The following is a 22,046-nucleotide window of genomic DNA, read 5'->3' on the forward strand; positions in this document are numbered from 1 at the left end:
AAAAAAAAAAAAAAAAAAATCTCTGATTGCTTCCTAAAACCTGCCTACAGAAATTTAACTAACCTGTGCTAGTTACCCAGCCTCACTTAGACCATCTCACCCCTCCTCTCCCTTTCACAAAACCAACCTCTCCCTTAGAACTCACCCCATACTGACTCTTACTTTATACTTTTGAGGTTTTTATTTTTGTTTATTTTTGAGACAGGATCTCACTCTCGCCCAGGCAGGAGTACAGTGTCTGACACAATCACAGCTCATTGCACCTTTGACCTCTATCCTTCCTTCCATCTCAGCCTCCCAAGTAACTGGGACTACAAGTGCCTGTTAGTGATGCCGCTGGCTTTCATTTGGTTTTGTCCAGGACTAGATTCCATAAATTTATCAAGAAGGTTCAAGTCACTGTCTTTCAAATCCCAGCATGACCTGTTTTGCCCCCCCTGCCCCACCACCATGGTGGGCAGGCCCGGTTAGACATCTTGCTATGCTGGGAGCTGCCCAGGAATTAGGTGGGTAGAGGCAGAGGAGCTGCCTGTAGAGGGTTGAATGGTGACTCCCCCACAAAAGACATGCCCAAGCCCTTGACTCATGGTACCTTGTGTGGAAATAGGATCTTTGTCAGTGGAATCAAGTTAAGATGAGGTCACACTGGAGCAGGGTGGGCCCTAAATCCAATATCTATTGCTATAAGAAGAGGAGATGACACACTGAAAAGGCCACGTGAAGATGGAGCCAGAGTGTGGAGTGATGCAGCCACAATCCAAGGAGCACCTGGGGCCTCCAGAAGCTGGAAGAGCAAGGAACTGTTTGAGTATACATTTCTGCTATTTTAAAGCCACCTGGTTTGTGGTTGTATGTACCACAGGAAATGGGTACACCCCCCATAGAGTTCATTCCAGACAGCAGCAGGTCAGTGAGCCTGAGGGCGGTGGTTTGTGGGAAGAGGGGTCTGGAACAAAAGCCTCTGCACAAATGTCACCAGCACCCCTGCTAAAGAATGTGTGCTTTGGTACATATACACGATGGAATATTACGCAGCCATAAAGACAGACAAAATTGTGAACTTCACAGTAACTTGGATGAACTTAGAGGCCGTAATACTGAGTGATCTATCACAGAAACAAAGAACCAAGAGGAATACCTGAGCCCAGGGGTTCGAGACCAGTCTGGGTAACTTGGCAAGACCTCGTTTCTAATATATATACTAGGGTCACTCTGAGTCAGGGTCTCACTCTGTCTCCCAGGCTGGCATGCAGTGGCACAGTCACAGCTCACCACAGCCTTGACCTTGACCTCCTGGGCTCAAGCAATCCTCCTGCCTCAGCCTTCCAAGTAGCTGGGACTATAGGCATGTGCCACTGTGTCTGGGTAGTTTTTGAAGCAGGGGCTCAAAACAGATATGTGCACACTCATGTTCATAGCAGTATTGTTCACAATTACCAAAGGTGGAAACAACCTAAGTGTCTACTGATGGATGAATGAGTAAACAGAATTGATATACACATACAATGGTATATTATTTAGCCACAGAGAAGAAGGAAGCACTAAAACATGGGCTTAGAGGCTATAATACTGAGTGATCTATCACAGAAACAAAGAACCGAGTTTCACATGTTCTCAGTCATAAACGGACCTTGAACAACTATCGTAATACTATAAGAAAGGGGTTGACAGTAGTGGGAAACTACCAGGGGAGGGCGGGGGCAGGAGTGGCAGGAGTGGGAAACTGCCAGGGGACGGGGGTGCATACCTCATCAACAAGGATGCCTGCATAACAAACATTTGTATGCCTAACTCTGAATTGTACCCCACATATTTAAAATAAAAAATGTATTTTAAAAAAAGAATGTGTGCTTTGGAATACCTGGAAGGCCAAGTCTCTTCTGGAAAAAGCTGGAAGAGCCCTGATGACATTCATTCAAGAAGTATCGGAGTACCTTCAAGGTGCTTCCAGGACTGGAATGCCTGAGGGCCCTGAGAGCTCTTTGCCTCCAGCACAGACATGTACTTTGTGTGCTGTGGGTGTGGAAGTTAATCCCAGATGCCCCCAAACCTCCAGGCAAGGGCTGCCGAGGTGGGCACGTTGCCTCTGCCATGCAATAGCAACATTCCTGCAGGACCAAACGGGAGAATGGAGATGATTTGATCTTCCACCAGCAGGAGACGCATTTCATGAGTGCTGAGTCCCTCATGGGACTCAGGCACAGTTCAGATGGGGCTCTTCAGTCCAGATGCTGCTCCCTCTACCAACTCATCCTTCACATCGGTCAGGCTGTTGACGTGCTAGGTCGATAGAGCCTCTGCCTGGTCTGGGCACAAGACTTCTTCTCAGGTGTCTCTGTGCAGTCCCCAGAGACCTCCGAGAAGGAAAATTTTCCAGAACCCCCTGCAAAGGTGTAGATGGTTCATGCTTCATGATTTTCAATATGATTTGGGTTTGTTTTTTATTTTTTAAATGTAACTTCTAGGCATTTTGATCTTATAACTTTGTGGGGGTTTTTTTGAGCCAGAGTCTCACTCTGTCACCCATGCTGGAGTGCAGTGGCACGTTCATGGCCACCGCAGCCTCGACCTGCTGGGCTTAGGCGATCCTTCTGCCTTAGCCTTCCAAGTAGCTGGAGCTACAGGTGAATGCCACCATGGCTGACTAATTTTTTAATTTATTGCAGAGATGAGGTCTCATCAAGTTGCCCAGGCTGGGCTCAGGCAATCCTCTCACCTCTGCCCCCCAAAGTGCTAGGATTGTAGGTGTGAGCCACTGTGCCAAACAACCTTATAACTTTGAACACATTAGGAAGTTTATTTCTGTGAATACCGTGAATACTACACATTGTCAGGCCAGTCTAACAGGGTGGTTTTGGAATTCCACTTTAAGGGAGATGTAGAAAGAACAACTTTAAAACAGACTTAACTCTCCAGCATTCCTGGAATGAATATAAAATGGTGCGGCCACCATGGGAAACAGTATGGTGGTTCCTCAAAAAACTGAACATAGAAATTTGTATCTAGGGAGGGCGTGGTGGCTCATGCCTGTTATCCAAGCACTTTGGGAGGCAGAGGCGAGTGGATTGCCTGAGCCCAGGGGTTCAAGACCAGCCTGGGTAACTTGGCAAGTCCTCATTTCTAATATATAGATATTTGAGTCAGGGTCTCACTCTGTCTCCTAGGTTGGCATGCAGTGGCACAGTCACAGCTCACCACAGCCTTGACCTCCTGGGCTCAGGCAATCCTCCTGCCTCAGCCTCCCAAGTAGCTGGGACTATAGGCATGTGTCACTGTGTCTGGCTAATTTTTGATTTTTTGTAGCGATGAGGTCTTGCTATCTTGCTATATATGCCCAATTGGAAGCAGGGGCTCAAAACAGATATGTGCACACCCATGTTCATAGCAGCATTATTCATGATAGCCAAAGGTGGAAACAACCCAAGTGTCTACTGATGGATAAATGAGTAAAAAAATTGACATATACGTACAATGGTGTATTATTCAGCTATACAAAAGGAAGTATGGATACATGCTATAATACAAATGAACTGTAAAGACATTATGCTAAGTGAAGGAAGCCAGACAGAGAAGAACAAGCACTGTATGAGTCCACTTATGTGGAATATGTAGATTAGGCAAATCCACGGAGGCACTAGGTAGATTTGACATTTGCCAGGGGTCAGGAGGACAGGGAGAAGGGGAGTTATTGATTCGTGGTTACAGGGTTTCTGTTTAGGATGTTCAGGATTATAAAAATGTTTTGGAAAGAGCAGTGATGGTTGTAAAAACATTAAGTGTAATTCATGTTGCTGAATTGTGCACTTAAAAATGGTTAAAGTGGGACCGGGCTCGGTGGCTCAGCCTGTCATCCCAGCATTTTGGGAGGCCAAGGTGAGTGGATGACCTGAGCCCGTGGGTTTGAGACCAACCCGGGTAACTTGGCGAGACCTTGTCTCTACAATAAATCAAAAATTAGCCGGGCATGGGAGCACGCGCCTGTAGTTCTGGCTACTTGGAAGGCTGAGGCGGAAGGATTGCTGGAGCCCAGCTGGTCAACGCTGGGGTGGTCGTGAGTGTGCCACTGCACTGCTGCCTGGGTGACAGAGTAAGACTCCAACTCAAAAAAAAAATTAAAAAATAAAGTGGCAAATTTTGTTATAGATATCGTACTGCAGTTTAAACAAATTAATAATGCAATATACTCCAAACCACTGAATTATGCCTCTCAGTGAATGAATTGTGTGGTATGTGAATCATATCTCAATAAAGTAGTATATAAAACAGGATGGCTTCTGTGTCACCAAGGAAGAGGAGGAGCACTGGGTACCAGAAAGTCCTGGTGGCCAGGACATTGCTCAGCATCTAGTGACTAAGTCTCTGCAGTTTTGGGGAGTGGAGGTGGTAGGTATCAGCCCCAACCCACAGGCAGTAAGAATCTACTGTGTCCTCCTTGCCTCCTCTTTCTGGCTTAGAGCAAAGGATTCTCGGGTTCCAGAGGTGGTAGGGACACAGAGGAAAGGAGCCTGGGTCCCCACATGACCCGTGGGAGGCCTCGCATCCAATGTCCCCATCAGTCTGTTTCGTGAGCACGAAAATTTTGGAGGTTAGTCCTAAGACATTGCTTGCATTTGTGGCAGTGGCCAGTTCTGGCTTAAGTGGCACACAGATCACAGGAAGACAGGATGTGGCTTTGAGTCCTGCCGGGGCTATGGGGCTTCTGTGACCAAGCATGAGTGCTACATTTGGGTCACACAACAGAAAAGGACTCGATACGTCTAGTGTGGCTAGGGAAGCTGTCTCACACAGAGAGGTGACAGTGCACTCTGATGTGCTTGAGACAGTCCTGGTTTACACTTATTGACCACACCAATTGCTCATAGCACCCCCCCTCAAAGTGTCTTTGTTTGGAAGATAAATTATATATAGATTAATTTTCCAGATAGTTAAGTTTTACCCTTTTAAAGTTTAGAAATTATGATTTGTAACAAGGTATCTTGGTGCGATGAAGTGTCTTGATCAAGACTAGGATTTATTTTTTTTTTTGAGTTGGAGTCTCACTCCGTCACCCAGGCTGGAGTGCAGTGGCACGCTCATGGCCACCCCAGAATCAGCCACTGGGTTCCGTCCATCCTTCCACCTCAGCCTTCCAGTTAGCCAGAACCTACTAGATGTGTGCTACCACGCCCAGCTATTGCTAAAAATTTATTGTAGAGACAAGGTCTCGCCAAGTTGCCCGGGTTGGTCTCAAACCCACAGACTCAGGCAATCCACTCACCTCGGCCTCCTAAAGTGCTGGGATTATAGGCTGAGCCACCAAGCCTGGGATTTTGTTGTTGTCATCTTTGCTTTAAAGTTTATAAAAAGGGAGATAAATTTGCCTTTTTTCGGAAAACACACACCCATCACCCCACAAACAACAAAACAAAACCAACCAACCAGCCTCTGTGGAGGCACCTCTTGTAAGTACAAGGTGAGGTTTCACCTGCTGCCGGGTAGGGGAAGCCCTGCAGAGGGAACCTTTCTGCCTGACACATGTCTTTGACAGAGGCTCCTGGTCCTTAGGGGTGCTGGGAAGAGGGAAGGTACGTGGGCTGCTGCAGAGCAGGCCCTAGAGTCCACTCTGCTTAGAGTCAGACCCCAGTGCCAGCACTTACTGGCTGGGTGACCAGGCAATTCCACCTCCTTGGCCTCCATTTCCTTACCTATCAAATAGGTCAGATAAGAGGACTGGTTTTGCAGAGTCAGAAAGCATCAAAGGGTTAAAGTATGTAAAATCCTTATCCCCAATCCTGGTATATTAGCTCAGTTAGTTATTAAAATTGTCAGATTTACTGGAATAATTTCCTAAGCAGTGCCCATGAGCATTTAGGAGCAGGATCTCCTGAGTTGGGGAAAGACTTGGAAAAGAGAATGGCCCGAGTTTGCATGCAAAAAAGTTACCACTGCATGTCTGCAACTGCTCTTCTTAGAAAGGGCCACTTATCAATCCTCCTATTGGGAATATACCCAGAGGAACTCAGATCAGTCTACAAAAAAGATACCCGCATACGCATGTTTGTTGAAGCTCTATTCAGCAATAGCAAAAAAATGAAACCAACCATGCTGCCCATCGAAGATTGACTGGATAAGAAAAATGTGGTACATACACACAATGGAATATTATGCAGCTATAAAGAAGGACAAATATATGTATTTCGCAGCAACTTGGATGGATTTAGAGTCGATCATACTCAGTGATCTATCACAGAAACAAAGAACAGAGTACCATATGTTCTCACTCATAAGCGGACCTTGAACAATTATCATAATACTATAAGTAAGCGTTTGGCAATAGTGGGAAACTGCCAGTGGGGGTGGGATTGGCAGTTGAGAGAAACTGCCAGGGGAGGGAGGGGCACACCTTATCAACAAGGGTCCCTGCGTAATGAACATCTGTATACCTAACACTGAGTTTTACCGCACATCTTTTTATTTTTTTTTGAGTTGGAGTCTCACTCTTTTGCCCAGACTGGAGTGCAGTGGCACGCTCCTGGCCACCGCAGCCTCCACCTGCTGGACTCTGGCGATCCTTCCGCCTCAGCCTTCCAAGTAGCTGGAACTACAGGTGCGTGCTACCACGCCCGGCTACTTTTTTGATTTATTGTAGAGACAAGGTCTCGCCAATTTGCCCGAGCGGGTCTCGAACCCATGGGCTCAGGCAATCCACTCACCTCGGCCTCCCAAAGTGCTGGGATTATAGGCTGAGCCACCGAGCCCAGCCTACCCCACATCTTTAAAATAAAAATACAAATAAAAAAAGTTCATAAAACTGTAAAAAGAAAAAAAAGAAAGGGCTGCTTATCAGATTGGTATCTGGGAGTCTGGATATTTTTTTTAAAATTTATGAGACAGGATCTTCCTCTGTGGCCCAAGCTAGAGTGCAGTGGCACCATGGTAGCTCACTGCAAGCCTCCAACTCCTGGGTTCAAGAGATCCTTCTGGCTAGGCCGCCCAAGGCACTGGGATTTATAGGCATGAGCCACCACACCTGGGTACCTTAACTTTTTTTTTGTAGAGGCAGGATCTCACTAGGTTGTTCAGGCTGGTCTCAAGGCCCTGTGCTCAAGCCACCTGGGCCTTCCGAAGCGCTGGGATTACAGGTATGAGCCATTGTGCCTGGCTGGAATCTGGGTGGCAAGGTTCTCACCATTCCCTCATCAGAATAGCTTGCTGTGCCTCAACCGTTTATGCTAAACACCTGCTTTCCTTCTGGAAGTCTGGAATTTCATTACATGGTGGGAAGAGGGTGTCTTTGTAACGAATCCCCAATAAAAAGCCAGGCACTGAATCCCCAAAAGCTTCACTGGTTGGCAACATTTCACACACTTTGTCACAACTCATTGCTGGGGAAATTAAGGGTATCCTCTGTGACTCTCCACTGGGAAAGGATTTTTGGGAGCTTGTGCTTGGTATCCCCCAGACTCTGTCTGCAGGAGCAAAGCAAGACATGTTGACTGTCCTAAAAAGATAAATCAAGCTGGGCTCGGTGGCTCAGCCTGTAATCCTGTGGCTTGGGATGCTGAGGTGAATTGCCTGAGCCCGCGGGTTCGAGACCTGCCTGGGCAACTTGGTGAGCCCTCATCTCCACAATAAATCAAAAAATTAGCCGGGCGTGGTAGTGCACGCCTGTAGTTCCAGCTCCTTGGAAACCTGAGGCGGAAGGATCGCCGGAGCCCAGCAGGTCGAGGCTGCGGTGGCCGGGAGCGGCCACTGCACTCCAGTCTGGGCGACAGAGACTCCGACTCAAAAAAAAAAAGAAAAATCAACTTCCTGTTTTCTTCATTTCTACGTAATGTACACAGCATTATATCTGCACTCCATCTTTACTCCCGTTCTCAACTGCTCCTTAACTTACCTTCTCTGATACTGACCCCAGCTTGACACCCTGCCTTTCTGCAGGCTCTGGTTTGGCTTTGTCTCATGTTTTTGTTTTGCTAGCTTAACTGAAAAGGGAGTGTTCCTCCCAGTTGTTATGGAATACAAATGTGTAGAATTATCTTATGTTTTGCCTTGTCTTCTCCTGCCCCCACACACAATTTGTTTCTTGCAGGAGAAAAGTCCCTATATGAGGTCTGACAATTAGGTTCATGAACTTGCTACTGTGCGTTTACACTGGCAACACTGTACAAATAATTCGGTAAGGTTTCATAACCTTGGTTTATCGGTGTTTCAAAGCTGTGCTCGTGGTCTGACACATGGCGGTGTCTTGCTGAGTGGCGTTCATGATTGTTGTTGCGTGTTTTTGTGTGTCGTCACAAGAATGTTGAAGCTTGAGTTGGAGCAATGGACAGACATTAAATTTCTTGTTAAACTTGGCAAGAGTGGAAGTGAAATCAGGGACATGTTAGTCCAAGTTTATGGGGATCATGCCATGAAGAAAATGGCAGCGTAGAAACGGATCCAACTTTTTTTGAGGCAAGAGAAAGTGTCGCTGATGAAGAGAGGTCAGGATGGCCAGTAACGAGCAAAAATGATGAAAATATTGCAAAAAATTCATTGAATTATGAGTCAAAAGTGTCGACTGACGAGGAGAAGCCTAGCAGACCAAACAAACATTGGTAGAAAAATGACTTTTTTCATTACCCAAAGATAAAGAAAATAAAGGAAGACATTTTGATGGCATTCAGGACACCAAGGGTAATAGGATGACGGCTCAGATGGCCATTCCAGACAAAGAGTTCCAAAACTGCTGTGATGGGTGGATTAGGTGCTGACATCAGTGTATACCTTTCCAAGGGGAGTACTTCAAAGGAGACTGTAGTGATATTCACCAATGTGGTATATAGCATCTTTCGTAGTATGAGTTCGCGAACTTAATTGTCAGTGTCCGTATAACTAACCGCTTCCCTCAACTCAAAGTACTGCCTCGCTCTGCTTGGTAATTCAAGGCAAGGGAAATAAGGTGAGCCTAAGGCTAGAGATAGGCCTCTTCTCCCATGAACTTCAAAGCCCTAATGCAAAATCTATGGTCACAGCAGATCACCTATAATAAAACTGTTGTCAGTGAAAATCTGTATCCCCACTGTTTGGATTTGATTTTTTTTTAATGTTAGATCAGGTAAAAATATCCATTAGTTATTAGGAGGGGCCGGGCACAGCGGCTGACTCCTGTAATCCCAGCATTTTGGGAGGCTGATGCAGGAGGATCACTTGAGCCCGGGAGTTCGAGATCAGCCTGGACCACATAGCGAGACTCCTGTCTCAAAAACAAAACAAAACAAAAACAAAATATTAGGAGGGAAAAGATAGTGCTCCTATGTATGCTACAACTAGGCTCGAATTCTTCCATTAGCCCTCTTGGCTCCACCCCATTCTCAGGCCCCACATTCCTTCAAATTAGATCCTGTGTCATCTCTTCCATGTCAAATGCACACATCTCTGTTGTTGGGTGTTTGGACCAGGGAGCCTGGCCAGCCTCAGCTATCCCCGCTGAGCAAGACTGAGGGGGAAATAATGTGTCTGGTCGTGTCCCTAACAATCTGGTTACCCCATATGTGGGTCTACAAACTGATTTAAAATTGTTTGCAAAGATCAACAAAACTTGGATAATTGTTGAAACTGGAACATGGACACATGGTGTTTGTTATATCATTCTCTGTGTTTTTGTATATGCTTAAAAATTTCCATAGTGAGTTTTTTTTTTAAGTCATGTTTGATCTAAATACATGGATAATTGAAATGGGTAGCAATCATCTGGTGTGCTGTTTGCTAAAATCCCAAATGTGACCTGCAAATGCCAAGGAAGGTTATTTGTATGAACCTGAAAATTTTGTTTTTGTTTGTTTGTTTGAATTTGAGAGTTTCACTCTATCACCCAGGCTGGGATGCGGTGGCATGATCACAGCTCACCACAGCCCTGACTGCCTGGGCTTAGATGATCCTTCTGCCTCAGCCTCCCAAGTAGCTGGCACTACTGGCACACACAGCCACACCCAGCTAAGTTTTTAAATTTTTTATAGAGACGAGGTCTCGCTATGTTGCCCAGGCTGGTCTCCAACTCCTGGCTTCAAGCAGTCCTCCTAAAGTGCTGGGATTACAAGGCGTAAGCCACAGTGCCTTACCTGAGCCTGAAAGTTTTTGGATTATTATTATTATTATTATTATTATTATTACACCACTGAACCATTTTCCCTATTTGGTCATGTGGAAAAAACAACTATTCCTGCAGTTGGTGATATTAAGTGGGTGGATATTAAGTAGGTGATATTAAGTGGGTGGCATTTAATGTCTTGTGACAGAGACATGGGTACAAAATTAGTCTAAGTCTTTACTTCTTCAAGCAGCCTCTGTGAGTTTGGTCTTGCTTTCTAGGCCTTGGGTGTACAAACCAAGAAACATGATTCTTCTGGCTGTCCCTGGAGGAACACATTCTGCACATGGGCGACTGTTCTAACACACCATTAAAGAATGTTCATTTGGTGACTTGAAGTCACATGGGGCTTTTTTTTTTTTTTTTTTGAGTTGGAGTCTCACGCTGTCACCCAGACTGGAGTGCAGTGGCCGCTCCTGGCCACCGCAGCCTCGACCCGCTGGGCTCCAGCGATCCTTCCACCTCAGCCTTCCAAGTAGCTGGAACTACAGGCACGTGCTACCATGCCCGGCTCATTTTGATTTATTGTAGAGATGAGGTTTCGCCAAGTTGCCCAGGCGGGTCTCGAACCCACGGGCTCAGGCAATCCACTCACCTCAGCCTCCCAAAGGCGCGGGACTACAGGCTGAGCCACCGAGCCCAGCTTACATGGGGCTTTTAAATTATAAAAGTTTAACTTATGATGGGACTATCTTTCCTAGCATGAGATAGGGTGGGGCAGGGAGGAGGAAGCTGTGGAATAAAAGAGGCTTGAGAGATATGTCAACCAGCTGCAATGTATGGATCTTATTTGGATCTAATAAACCATAAAAAAAATTTCTGCGACAACCAGAGATGACAGAACACTGACTAGATATTTGATGACATTAATGAATTCTAAGGAAGTGTTTAAGGTGTGATAAAAGTATCTTGGAAATGTTTGTTTGCTTGTTTTGAGTCAGAGTCTCACTCTGTCACCCAGGCTGGAGAGCAGTAGCAAGCGCATGGCCACCCCAGTGTTGACCTACTAGGCTCAGGCGATCCTTCCACCTCAGCCTTCCAAGTAGCTGGAACTACAGGCACACGCTACCACACTTGGCTAATTTTTTTGGGGGGGGGATATATTGTAGAGATGAGATTTCACCAAGTTGCCCAGGCTGGTCTCAAACCCCTGGGCTCAGGCAATCCTTTTGCCTCGACCTCCCAAAGTGCTGGGATTACTTGCTTGAGCCACCACACCTGGCCAGAAAGTGTTTTAAATATAGTTCTGTTTAGACATAGGTACTGAAATATTTACAAATGAAACTGTTTGATGCTTAGAATTTTTCCTTCTAAATAATCTTAGGGTAGATGGAGAGTGGGTGTGGGCATGGAAGGAAGAAAGCCACCCATGAATCATACTCATGTCAAAGCTGTGAGATGAATGCATGGCACTGCGTCTCTCTCTTCACTTGTATGTTGGGAAGGTTCCACAAAGAGGCATGCACTGAATGAAGGAAGGGAACCCCATTGTACATCCCTGCCCCCTGGTCCACTTAAGAAAACAGTCAGGTGTGGTGGCTCATGCCCGTAATCCCAGCACTTTGGGAGGCCAAGGCAGGAAGATCGCTTGAGACCAGGAGTTCGAAACCAGTCTGGGCAACATAGTGAGACCCTCTCTCTACAAAATAAAAAATAAAAAATTAGCTGGGTGTGATAGGGAATGTCTGTAGTCCCAGCTATTTGGGAGGCTGAGGCAGGGGGATCACTTGAGCCCAGAAGTTTGAGGCTTCAGTGAGCTATGATTGCACCACTGCACACCAGCCTGGACAACAAGAGCAAGATCCTGCCAAAAAATAAAAAATAAAGAAAACCACATCACTTTTACTTGCCCATCTCTGCTGCATCCCACACAGGCCTGTTTCTCTAGATGACACAGGGAGACCCCTTCTCCCCAGACAGGAGAGGTTCCTTTGCAGGGGCTCACTCCCATTCTGGGTTTTTTTTTTTAATTTTATTTTTTGAGTTGGAGTCTCACTCTTGTCGCCCAGGTTGGAGAGCAGTGGCATGCTTACGGCCACCATAGCCTCGACCTGCTGGGCTTAGACAATCCTTCCATCTCAGTCTTTCAAGTAGCTGGAACTAGAGATGCACCCCACCACGCCCGTCTAACTCACTTCCATTCTTGAGCTAGAAAGTGGCAGGTCTGAACATCAGATACAGCCACATGGAGACAGCCAAGAGAGCCAACGTTCTTTGATAATACTGTTTATTGTCCATGGACTGAGCGATCACTCAGGAATGATACAAAGCATCAGAGACATGCGCAGTCTGCTTGTCGACTTTCAACAACTCTCATGTGTCCCCAGCACAGGAAGGTCTCAGACTTCATATTCCAGCATAAACACATGGCTCCCCCCTCCCCCCCAAGTCCAAACAAAAACAAACAAAATCAACAAAGCTTTAAATTATGGCAGCAAGTCTGATATTTCTTAATACTTATCAAGCACAGATTTGAAAATAACTACAATGTAAACTTTATTTTAAATATTTTGAGTAGCTTGCATGATGAAAAAGATACAGGGAGAAACGGGGAGTACTTAGAATATAACACATAAATTAAACAATGCCAAATGAAGATTCTTCTTAAACTATATATATATTGCAATTATTTACTGTGAGGGTATTTGAGTGGCTTCAACTCTCTGTTGCCACCGGGCACTTCATCTTGATCTGTTTGGGTTTTTGTTTTGTTTTTTTCCTGCTCAGCATAGTTAGAAGACCAATGTGCGTGGATCAAATAGAAAGGCCATCTTTTAGGATGAACCGACTCAAAGATCCTTTACTTTGTACTAATTCGAACCAGAGAACAAAAGATGGGAGATGGATAAAAGCAAAGATACTCAAAAGAACTAAAGGAAAAATCTGAAGGAATCCATCGTCATAGGTGAGAACCATGCTTCCCACTCTGGGTCAAACGCTTCCACGATGCAGAAACTTTTTTTTAAAAAGTGCAAGTCTAACACTTACCAAGGGTAATAAAAAAACACAGCACAGGAATGATTACAGCTGATGTCAGAAACAAACCAAAACATTGAAAAAACCAGCAGAAACAGGAGTAAATGTTACATATGATATCACCGCACAGGCAGCAAACGGGGGTGGGGTGTTATATGGATTGGAGGGGTCTGGTGGTGTTGTATATACTGAAATCACATTGGACTGGTCCATTATGACATCTTACCAACTTTATGTCACTATACAGCATGAAAACGCCCTCGGGGCAGGGGGGGGATGCCTGGATACTCTCCCAGTCTGCCCTAGAAAGGGAAGTCATCAAGATCTGTGCTGACCAGGTCCCAGGCGGGCAGGGGGCTGCATGCCACTCTGGGGGTCAGACGTCTTAGTTTGGGGTCGCTGCAGAATGGAACAGGCTTAGAAGGTGGTGACTTTGGAAGCGGGTGCAGAAGGATCACTCACAGGCTGCCGGGCTCCAGTTTGTGTGTGCGTGTGCGTATATATGTGTATGTCTGCATAGCATGCATGCACATCCCCAGAACAGTTTATCTTTACAACATAGGTAGGAGGAAAAAAAAGAGATGGCCTTGATTATTACTGAGAAAGTTCTCCCTATCTCAACCTCTCCTTTAGCGGCATCAGGAAACCATTTTTAGGGAACAAGAAGGTTCCCTGGTTCCCTATGAAGTTTCTTAACTGGGTGATCTTTGTCAAATAAGAAATAGAAGCAGAAGATGGCACGCCTGTCCCTCAGGTTCACATGGCATCTGAGGATTCATCTTTAGAAAAATGAGATGTCTCTGACAACAGGTGACAGTGTCCTGGAGGCTCAGAAAGAAGTGAGAGTGTCACCAGAGCTCCCCACCTCTAACATTCTTCACTTCCTGGGTTGGACATGTTAACACGCTTAGCTAACTTCACTTGCAGATACCCACACGCGGAACAGAGGCTGTCAGTCTTGGAGGGAGACCACACTAAACCTGACGCAGCACAGCAAGACCCAGCCCTTTCTGTCCTCAGGATGCGGGAGCACAGCCCGTGTCTGCACACAACCCTGGATAAAGCAAAGCTGTGTGACTCAATTGAGATGCCCGATGCCAGAAAGGGAAGGAAGCTTGGGATGAATTGCTTGTGCTCAGAAAAGGATCTCGCAGACTCCCCCTAGGGGCTGGGGAGTGTGTGCATGGTAGGGGACTTAAATGTGGTTTCCATATCTCTGCAAGGCCCCGAGGGAGGCTCCTGTTGGAATTTTGCAGCTGAACAGAATGAATGGGGGCTCCTTCAAAACAAGACACTGGTTCCAGGGCTGCTCCTGGACTTGGAGGAGTCACAGGTGCTGAGAATCCATGGTGGGTACAGGGGAAGATGGGGGGGCACTTGCCAGGGGCAAGGACTCTACCCTACCTAGGGCCAGAGGTGTGGCAGCTGCAGAAAACGAGGGATATGCCCCTCTCAAGATGAAAGGGACCTGGTAGGCCTGCTACACAGTCTTGCAACGACCCTCAAAAGTTTCTGCAGAATGCGCATTTCTAGGCTCTGCCCTCACCAAGCTAGGAGACCCCTAAGGTGCCAAGGAAAGGCCTTGGAGGGAAGTCCGTGTGTCCCACCCCTGCCGGCACCCAAGGATAGAAACCCCAGACACACAGTGCCCAGGCCGGCGGAGGGAGTGTGGAGTGAGGACCCTGGGCTCACCTCACCCTCCAGACCCATGGCCATATTTAAAAGGAAAATGGGGGTGGGGGGTGCAGAATCATACTAATTTGGACCCGTTAGATGACTGATTTATTCATGCTGTCTCCAGGAACGGATGTCAGAGCTGGACCAGTCTAAACCCTTGGAGGCTTTTCAGTGGGCCACAGGGGCGCTGTTGGCCTGCTTATGGGTCCTCAATGTCGAGAAACTCCTGCTTGGGGGGCGCCGCGCCGCGGTACCACGCACAGGAGCCATCGCTTCTCTTGATGCAGGCGAAGAACTTGGCCTGGTGCCCATTGATGTTCTTCTCCGTGACCCAGTCCATCCAGAGGCACTCGTCCGGGGAGGAGATGTAGCAGGGGATCATGGGGCAGCGCGTGATCTGGGAAGGGGCACATGGGTGGATTTAGTCAGGGACACCTAGGAAGAGGCAGGGCCAAGGCCGCTCTGAGGGCCTCGCCACGCGCCTGCTCAAGGACATTCAAGGACAGCAGCCTTTCCCGAGTTCCAGGCTCTCTGTACAGCAGTAGGCCACTGGCCCAAGAGGGCTGGGGCCTGGGGGGAAGCTTCTGCACCCACCCATCTCAGCACCTCCTGCTGACTCATTATGGGCCATCTGGTCTACCTTCCCAGCATAACACAATGGCTTCAGTTTAGCCCTGCCCTCCAGGGTATAATAACTACAATGACAATAAAGGTTCCAAAGTTTCCTGGAGGCAGAGTTGAGCAAAATTAAAAGTCCCGCACCTTCCTCTCAAACTGAAGCCTTTAAGGGACTGGCAACTAGAATTTTGGCCAAGAAACCTAAGGCTACAAGAGGGTGACCACCTTCGCTGGCGTGGAAAGTAAAAGGAAGAACGCTCTTTTCTTTCTTTTGTTCTTTTTTTCTTTTTTGTTTTTGAGTCAGGGACTCACTCTATTGCCCAGGCTGGAGTGCAGTGGCACAATCATGGCTCACCAGCCTTGACATCCCGGGCTCAGGTGATCCTTCCACCTCAGCCTCCCGAGCGGGGACTACAGGCATATGCCAGATGAGATGGTAGAGATGAGGTCTTGCTATGTTGCCCAGGCTGGGCTCAAACTCCTGGGCTCAAGCAATCCCCTAGCTGTGACCAAAGTATTGAGATTATAGATGTGAGCCACTGACCCTGGCCTATAGCACTTGCTTTTCGATTTCATGTTGGGCACAGAAGGGTTTTGCTTAATGCATGTGTAGCTGGAGACTATGAGTTTGGAATTTGCTTTTTGATTGTGCAGGAGGAGGGACAGTCAGAAGGGACAGGGCCCCACAAGCCCCTTGGTGGTGGTGGGGGGCACCTGGTACTCAGCAATGCTTCCTAGGGGAGGAGTGAGGGCTGAAGTGGTGGTGACGCAGGGTGTGAAGAGGCCACACATTCTGAGCCTGGGAGCCCTGGAGGATGTCACCTTCCACAGCTGCATCTAAGAGCATTACTACGTTACTATTGCAGTTCTTGGCACAACCTCTGGGCCGATTTTGAGAAGAGAGGCAGGTGTTCCAGATGCTCTCAACACACAGACCTCACATCTACATGGATTCATGCGTGGAAACGTCTAGAATGTTGGGAAAAGTGTGGCACCTGGGGTGCTCTCTCATGAGGCACACAAGTGTTTGCACTTGCACATTTGTAGGAAAATACATGCTCTCCCCATAAAATTCCTTCTTCTAGATGCTACAGGCCACAAGGATAAATTCATGGTTTGCCCTCAAATTCCCTTACCTTCCAGATACCTCTGCACAGAGTTGTGTCTCAGGGCTCCCCAGCTCTCTAGGGATCAGGGGCCAAAGGCTCTGTCACCAGCCAGCTGGCCAGCCTCACCCTTGGGTGGGGGTGTGGCTATATCTTCCCAGAGCTCAGACCTAAATCAGGCCAGAGCAGACTGAGAGGCTCTGGAGAGCCAGGACCAGAACCCCAGTCGTCCCCCTGGAGACACAGAAGACGGGAAAGCCACAGAGAAGGCGAGTCCCTCTTACCTTGCACTCGCAGCCCATCTGGTACCTGTGGTTCAGGCTCTTCTTCTGGGTGGTACTCAGGGTGTCCCAGGGCACAATGAAGTCACACAGGGTGATGTGCATCTTGCCATCCCCCTCAGCCTTTCCTGTGGAGAGACAGAGATCAAGCTCAGGGGGGGGGGCCAGTTCTCCTCCTCCTTCTGCCTGGCTCCTGCATCTGGGTGCAGCTCAGGGATATTGGGATTTAGCCCTAACAATACTCTACACTGTTTATGCTGAATTCAAAAATCATACATGTTCACTGTAGGAAACTTAGACATGCAGGAAACAATCAAGGAAAACAAGCTGCCTTATTTTCATTATTTATTGCTAATATTTTGATGCATTTCCTTCCAATATTCTATTTTTTTTTTTAAACAGCAATGGGGTTTCACTATGTTGTTCAGGCTGGTCCAGAACTAACTCCTGGGTCAAGCAATCCTCCTGCCTCAGCCTCCCAAAGTGCTGGGATTACAGGTGTGAGCCACCAAGTCTGGCCCCAATATTCTTTTTTTGTTTTGTTTTGTTTTTTTGGAGTTGGAGTCTTACTCCATCGCCCAGGCTGGAGTGCAGTGGCATTCTCACACCCACTGCAGCCTCAACCGGCTGGGCTCAGGTGATCCTTTCACCTCAGCCTTCCAAGTAGTTGGAACCAGGGGCACGCCCCACCATGCCTGGCTAATTTTTAAAACTTATTGTAACAAGTTCTCACCACATTTCCCAGGCTGGTCTCGAACCCCTGGGCTCAGGCAATCCTCTCACCTCTCCCTCCCAGTTTGCTGGAATTATAGGTGTAAGTTACCACGCCTGGCCAGCTATTTGTTTCTTGAACCTTAGGTTCCCAGCTCAGCTTCCTCCCTTCCTTTGCTTAAGATATCACATTGGTGACAGGCTTGGCATTATCATCCAAGCAGGAGAAGAATAAGCAAGTGTATTCCAGTGAATGACAGAACCCAGCGGCGGTTACAGAGGGCACGAAAGCCTCATCCCTCTTGTTCCAATGGCACCTTGTCAAGAGAGACAAATGCCCAGTGATGAGCACAGGAGCCTGGAAAGGTAGACAGAGCCTCAGGCTGTGCCCTGAGCACTTTGGCTTGACAAAGCTTCAGAGCATTCAACTTAATGATCTCAGGCACATGTGGTGCTGGTATGGAGAATCCACGAATAGAAACGTCGCTCTGCAAAGCAATACTGCACGCAGCTTGGTGACTGCACTCCCGTCACAAGTACATGAAACCACGACCCACTGCCATGGAAATACGAACTGGCTTGCCTGGGGCTTCCAGCAGGCATAAGTGACATCCCTTGTTCTGGGCACGCAACATTCATTGTGGGTTTGAATTCTGATGCTGACTTCTATTTTAGCTGCTCCTCTGACCTTTCTGTCCTTTTATCTGCCTAGACTTGGAGGACATTCCAGGTGAAAAAAAGGATCAAAAAGCAGGATTACTACTGTTAACATCTATCCGGAATCCTATAACTTAAAAAGATAAGTGTTTGGGTGGCCTTAAACGCTTCAAAAATAGATATTTGATTTTTTTGTCCCTTTAGACCTATAGCTATTTTCTGTGAGTTCAGAATAGGCTAGGAGGAAGCAAATTAGATGGCAAGTATCTCATTCCAACATCCTGGTTTTTTCTGGCAGTGAGCACCCATGCGGGTATACTGCAGCCCCTTCCCTGCCCAGCCTAGTAGTTCACTACCACAGACAGGCAAAGATTCTGTTCTGGCTCCGCCTCCCAAACTTCTAAGTTGATTTCTAATGTATCACTTTACTAGCATCAATTTTTGACTTTATATTAGTATTTGCTTATCTTATGCATCTTGCTCCTTACCCAGAGAGCAGGCATGAAGGATACGTGTGGCGTCTTAACCCTTTTGTAGCCACAGTTCCTTGCACATAGTAATTGTTTAATAAAAGTTTACTGACAATGTACATGGGTACCTGTTCTAACAATCTGCTTCATATTCCGCCTTTTTCTGCTTTCTTCTCTTTTGGCTTTTTACCACAAATTCAAGCTGCCACAGAAGGTAAGCAATGGCAGGAAGAAGAGATGAAATGCAAATTGTATTTTTTCAACAGCCCTAGATACTGGACTAACGTGAACCTTGGATCTCATGTATAAAGGGTATAGTGTCTCTGTCTGGGTGTGGTGGTTCATGCCTGTAATCTCAGCCCTTTGGAGGCTGTGGTGGGAGGATCGCGTGAGGCCAAAAGTTTGAGACCAGTCTGGGCAATGTAAAAAGACCTCATATCTACAAAAAAATAAAAAATTAGATAGGCATGGTGGTGTGCACCTATAATTTCAGCTACTCAGGAGACTGAGGCAGGAAGATCACTTGAACCCAGGAGCTATAGGCTGAGGTGAATGAACTATGATCACATGACTGTACCTCCAGCTTGGGTGTGAATGAACTATGATCACATGACTGTACCTCCAGCTTGGGTGACAAAGCAAGGCTCTATCTCAAAAATAATTTTTTAAAACAGAGTGCAGCATCTTAGAATGTTAAAAAAAAAAGAAGACTATTTTTAGTAATTAAGACATGGTTGGAGGCTGGGCACAGTGGCTCAATCCTGTAATCCTGGCACTTTGGGAGGCCGAGGCAAGAGGAATGCCTGAGTCCAGGGGTTCGAGACTAGCTTGGGCAACTTGGTGAGACCTTGTCTCTACAATAAATCAAAAAACTAGGCAGGCCAGTAGTCCAGCTACTTGGAAGGCTGAGGCGGAAAAATCGCCTGAGCCAGCAGGTTGAGGTTGTAGAGACCATGAGCGTGGCACTGCACTCCAGCCTGGGCAACAGAGTGAGACTCCAACTCAAAAAAAAAAAAAGACGTGGTTGGGCAAACATGACGTGAGTGTCCACTGAAACATTGTATATGTGTCTTAGAGAGAAGCACAGCATGAGCCCTGGGTACAGAAAAACAGGGATTAATTAAAAATTGTAACTAAGGTCTATATGTTTGCTTTTCCTTTCAGAGAAAAGGACTGAAGAAGAAAATTACAGGGCCAATTCTATAAGAGTTCCTGAATATGAGTCTCACGGTGCCCAACTCTACATGTGACACTGAATCATCAGCCAGAGAGGAGGGGCTGCTTCAGGTCATGTGGTCACTCACGGGCGGCAGCGGTTCACTGTGCCCTGTGATTTTTGGTTAGTCACTGGCTAAAGGGCCCAGCCTGAGTCCAGGCGAATTGAATCTAGGTTCCGTGCCTCAGGAAGTAAATGCCAGATTCAGTCTGGAGTCATCTGACCAAGCCTGGGAAAGATGTCAGATGAGAGCATTCTCTCCAGCAGTGGGGCAAGTCAGCTGCTGTCTTACCCCGCTCCCCCTCCCAAGGAGAAGAGAATGAAGTACTGTACCCTCATGGCAGAGGAGATGAGGACCCAGCTGGCCTGTGGGCAGGTGATCATATGGCTGAGTTTTCCCAAAAACGGTCCTCAAAAGGGAGCAATCTGAAGGGACACTGAGAGGGTACTTCAGGCTGTCCTAACCACATCCCTTTCTCAGAATCTTTCAGTGACAGCTTCCACCCTTCCAGCAGAACATTCTCACTCATTCTGCTGCTTGCTAATCTAGTTCTTCTTCTTCTTCTTCTTTTTTTGAGTTGGAGTCTCACTCTATTGCCCAGGCTGGAGTGCAGTGGCACGCTCACGGTCACTGCAGCCTCGATCTGCTGAGCTCAGGCGATCCTTCCGCCTCAGCCTTCCAAGTAGCTGGAACCACAGGTGCACGCTACCACGCCCGGCTAATTTTTTTGATTTATTGTAGAGACGAGGTCTTGCCAAGTTGCCCAGGCTGGTCTCAAACTCCCAGGCTCAGGCAATCCTCTCACCTTGGCCTCCCAAAGTGCTGGGATTATAGGAGTGAGTCACTGAGCCCGGCCTAACCTAGTTCTTTTTAGATCTCAGGTACAATTCTACAACAACACAGTAGCTTTTCATTCAGGGCTCTGCTACATGCATATGTCACTGCCACTTCTATTTTTTTTTTTTTTTAAGAGATAAGAGTCTCACTCTGTCAACCAGGCTAGAGAGCAGTGGTGGTGCCATCATAGTTCACTGCAGCCTCGAACACCTGGGCTTAAGCAATCCTCCCACCTCAGCCTTTTCAGTAGTTGGGACTACAGGCTTGTGCCACCATGCCCAGTTAATTTTAATTTTAATTATTTTTATTTTTATTTATTTTATTTTTATTTTTTTTTTGAGTTGGAGTCTCACTCTGTCGCCCAGACTAGAGTGCAGTGGCTGCTCCCGGCCACTGCAGTCTCGACCTGCTGGGCTCCGGTGATCCTTCCACCTCAGCCTTCCAAGTAGCTGGAACTACAGGCATAGCTACCACGCCCGGCCAATTTTTTGATTAATTGTAGAGATGAGGTCTTGCCAAGTTTCCCAGGTGGGTCTTGAACCTGCAGGCTCAGGCAATCCGCTTACCTCCGCCTCCCAACGCGCAGGATTACAGGCTGAGCCACCGAGCCGGGCGCCCAGTTAATTTTTAAAAATATTTTTAAAAATTTTGTTTTTTAGAGAAAGGGTCTCACTATGTTGCTCAGGCTGGTAAATCCTGAGCTTAAGCAATCCTCTGGCCTCAGCCTCCTGAGTAACTGGGAGTACAGGTACAAGTCACTAGGCCTGGACTACACCTCTAATTTTAGAAATAAAATTATTAGCTACCCCTGAGTAAGCACTGACCAAGGTATCAGGAAATCCATGATCTCAGATTTTTATTCTCACAACATCATGGGTCAGATACTACTGTCCATGTCCCTACTTCTCTGACAGGCATGGGAGGCATAGGCAGGTAAAGTCACTTGACTAAGGACACTCACTGGTCATGTTCAAATTCAAGCAGGTATGTTTTCAGACTCTCTACCTGCCTTTCATCTTTTGCGACACTTAGGTGTCTTCTTTTCTTTCTTTTTTTTTTTGAGTTGGAGTCTCACTCTGTCACCACTGCAGCCTCGACCTGCTGGACTCAGGCAATCCTTCTGCCTCAGCCTTCCAAGTAGCTGGAACTACAGGCGTGTGCTACCACACCTGGCTAACTTATCTATTTATTTATTGTAGAGACAAAGTCTTACCAAGTTGCCCAGGCTGATCTTAAACCCCTGGTTTCAGGCAATCCTCTCGTCTCGGTCTCCCAAAGTGTTGGGATTACAGGCTTGAGCCACTGCACCCAGCCTACAAGTTTTCTTTATACAAGAAACTTACTATGTGACCCTTATGATTCTATATCATCATCAAACCTCCCAA

At 47.0% G+C, this 22,046-nt stretch overlaps 1 protein-coding gene across 1 annotated transcript in view; it reads right to left on the reverse strand.

Annotated features, from left to right (window-relative positions):
• Nucleotides 1-12,321: 12,321 nt before the first annotated feature.
• TIMP2 (TIMP metallopeptidase inhibitor 2) overlaps nucleotides 12,322-22,046 on the reverse strand; it is a 44,403-nt gene continuing 34,678 nt past the window's right edge. The window contains exons 5-6 of the mRNA XM_008048302.2: nucleotides 16,773-16,897; nucleotides 12,322-15,161 (exon numbers count right to left, since the gene is read on the reverse strand). Coding sequence (XP_008046493.2) covers nucleotides 14,964-15,161; nucleotides 16,773-16,897 — 323 coding nt within the window. The 3' untranslated portion in view covers nucleotides 12,322-14,963. The remainder of the gene's footprint in view (nucleotides 15,162-16,772; nucleotides 16,898-22,046) is intronic.

The sequence above is a fragment of the Carlito syrichta genome, unplaced genomic scaffold (assembly GCF_000164805.1).
Source record: "Carlito syrichta isolate Samal-C Ts95f unplaced genomic scaffold, Tarsius_syrichta-2.0.1 Scaffold123321, whole genome shotgun sequence".
NCBI lineage: Eukaryota > Metazoa > Chordata > Mammalia > Primates > Tarsiidae > Carlito > Carlito syrichta.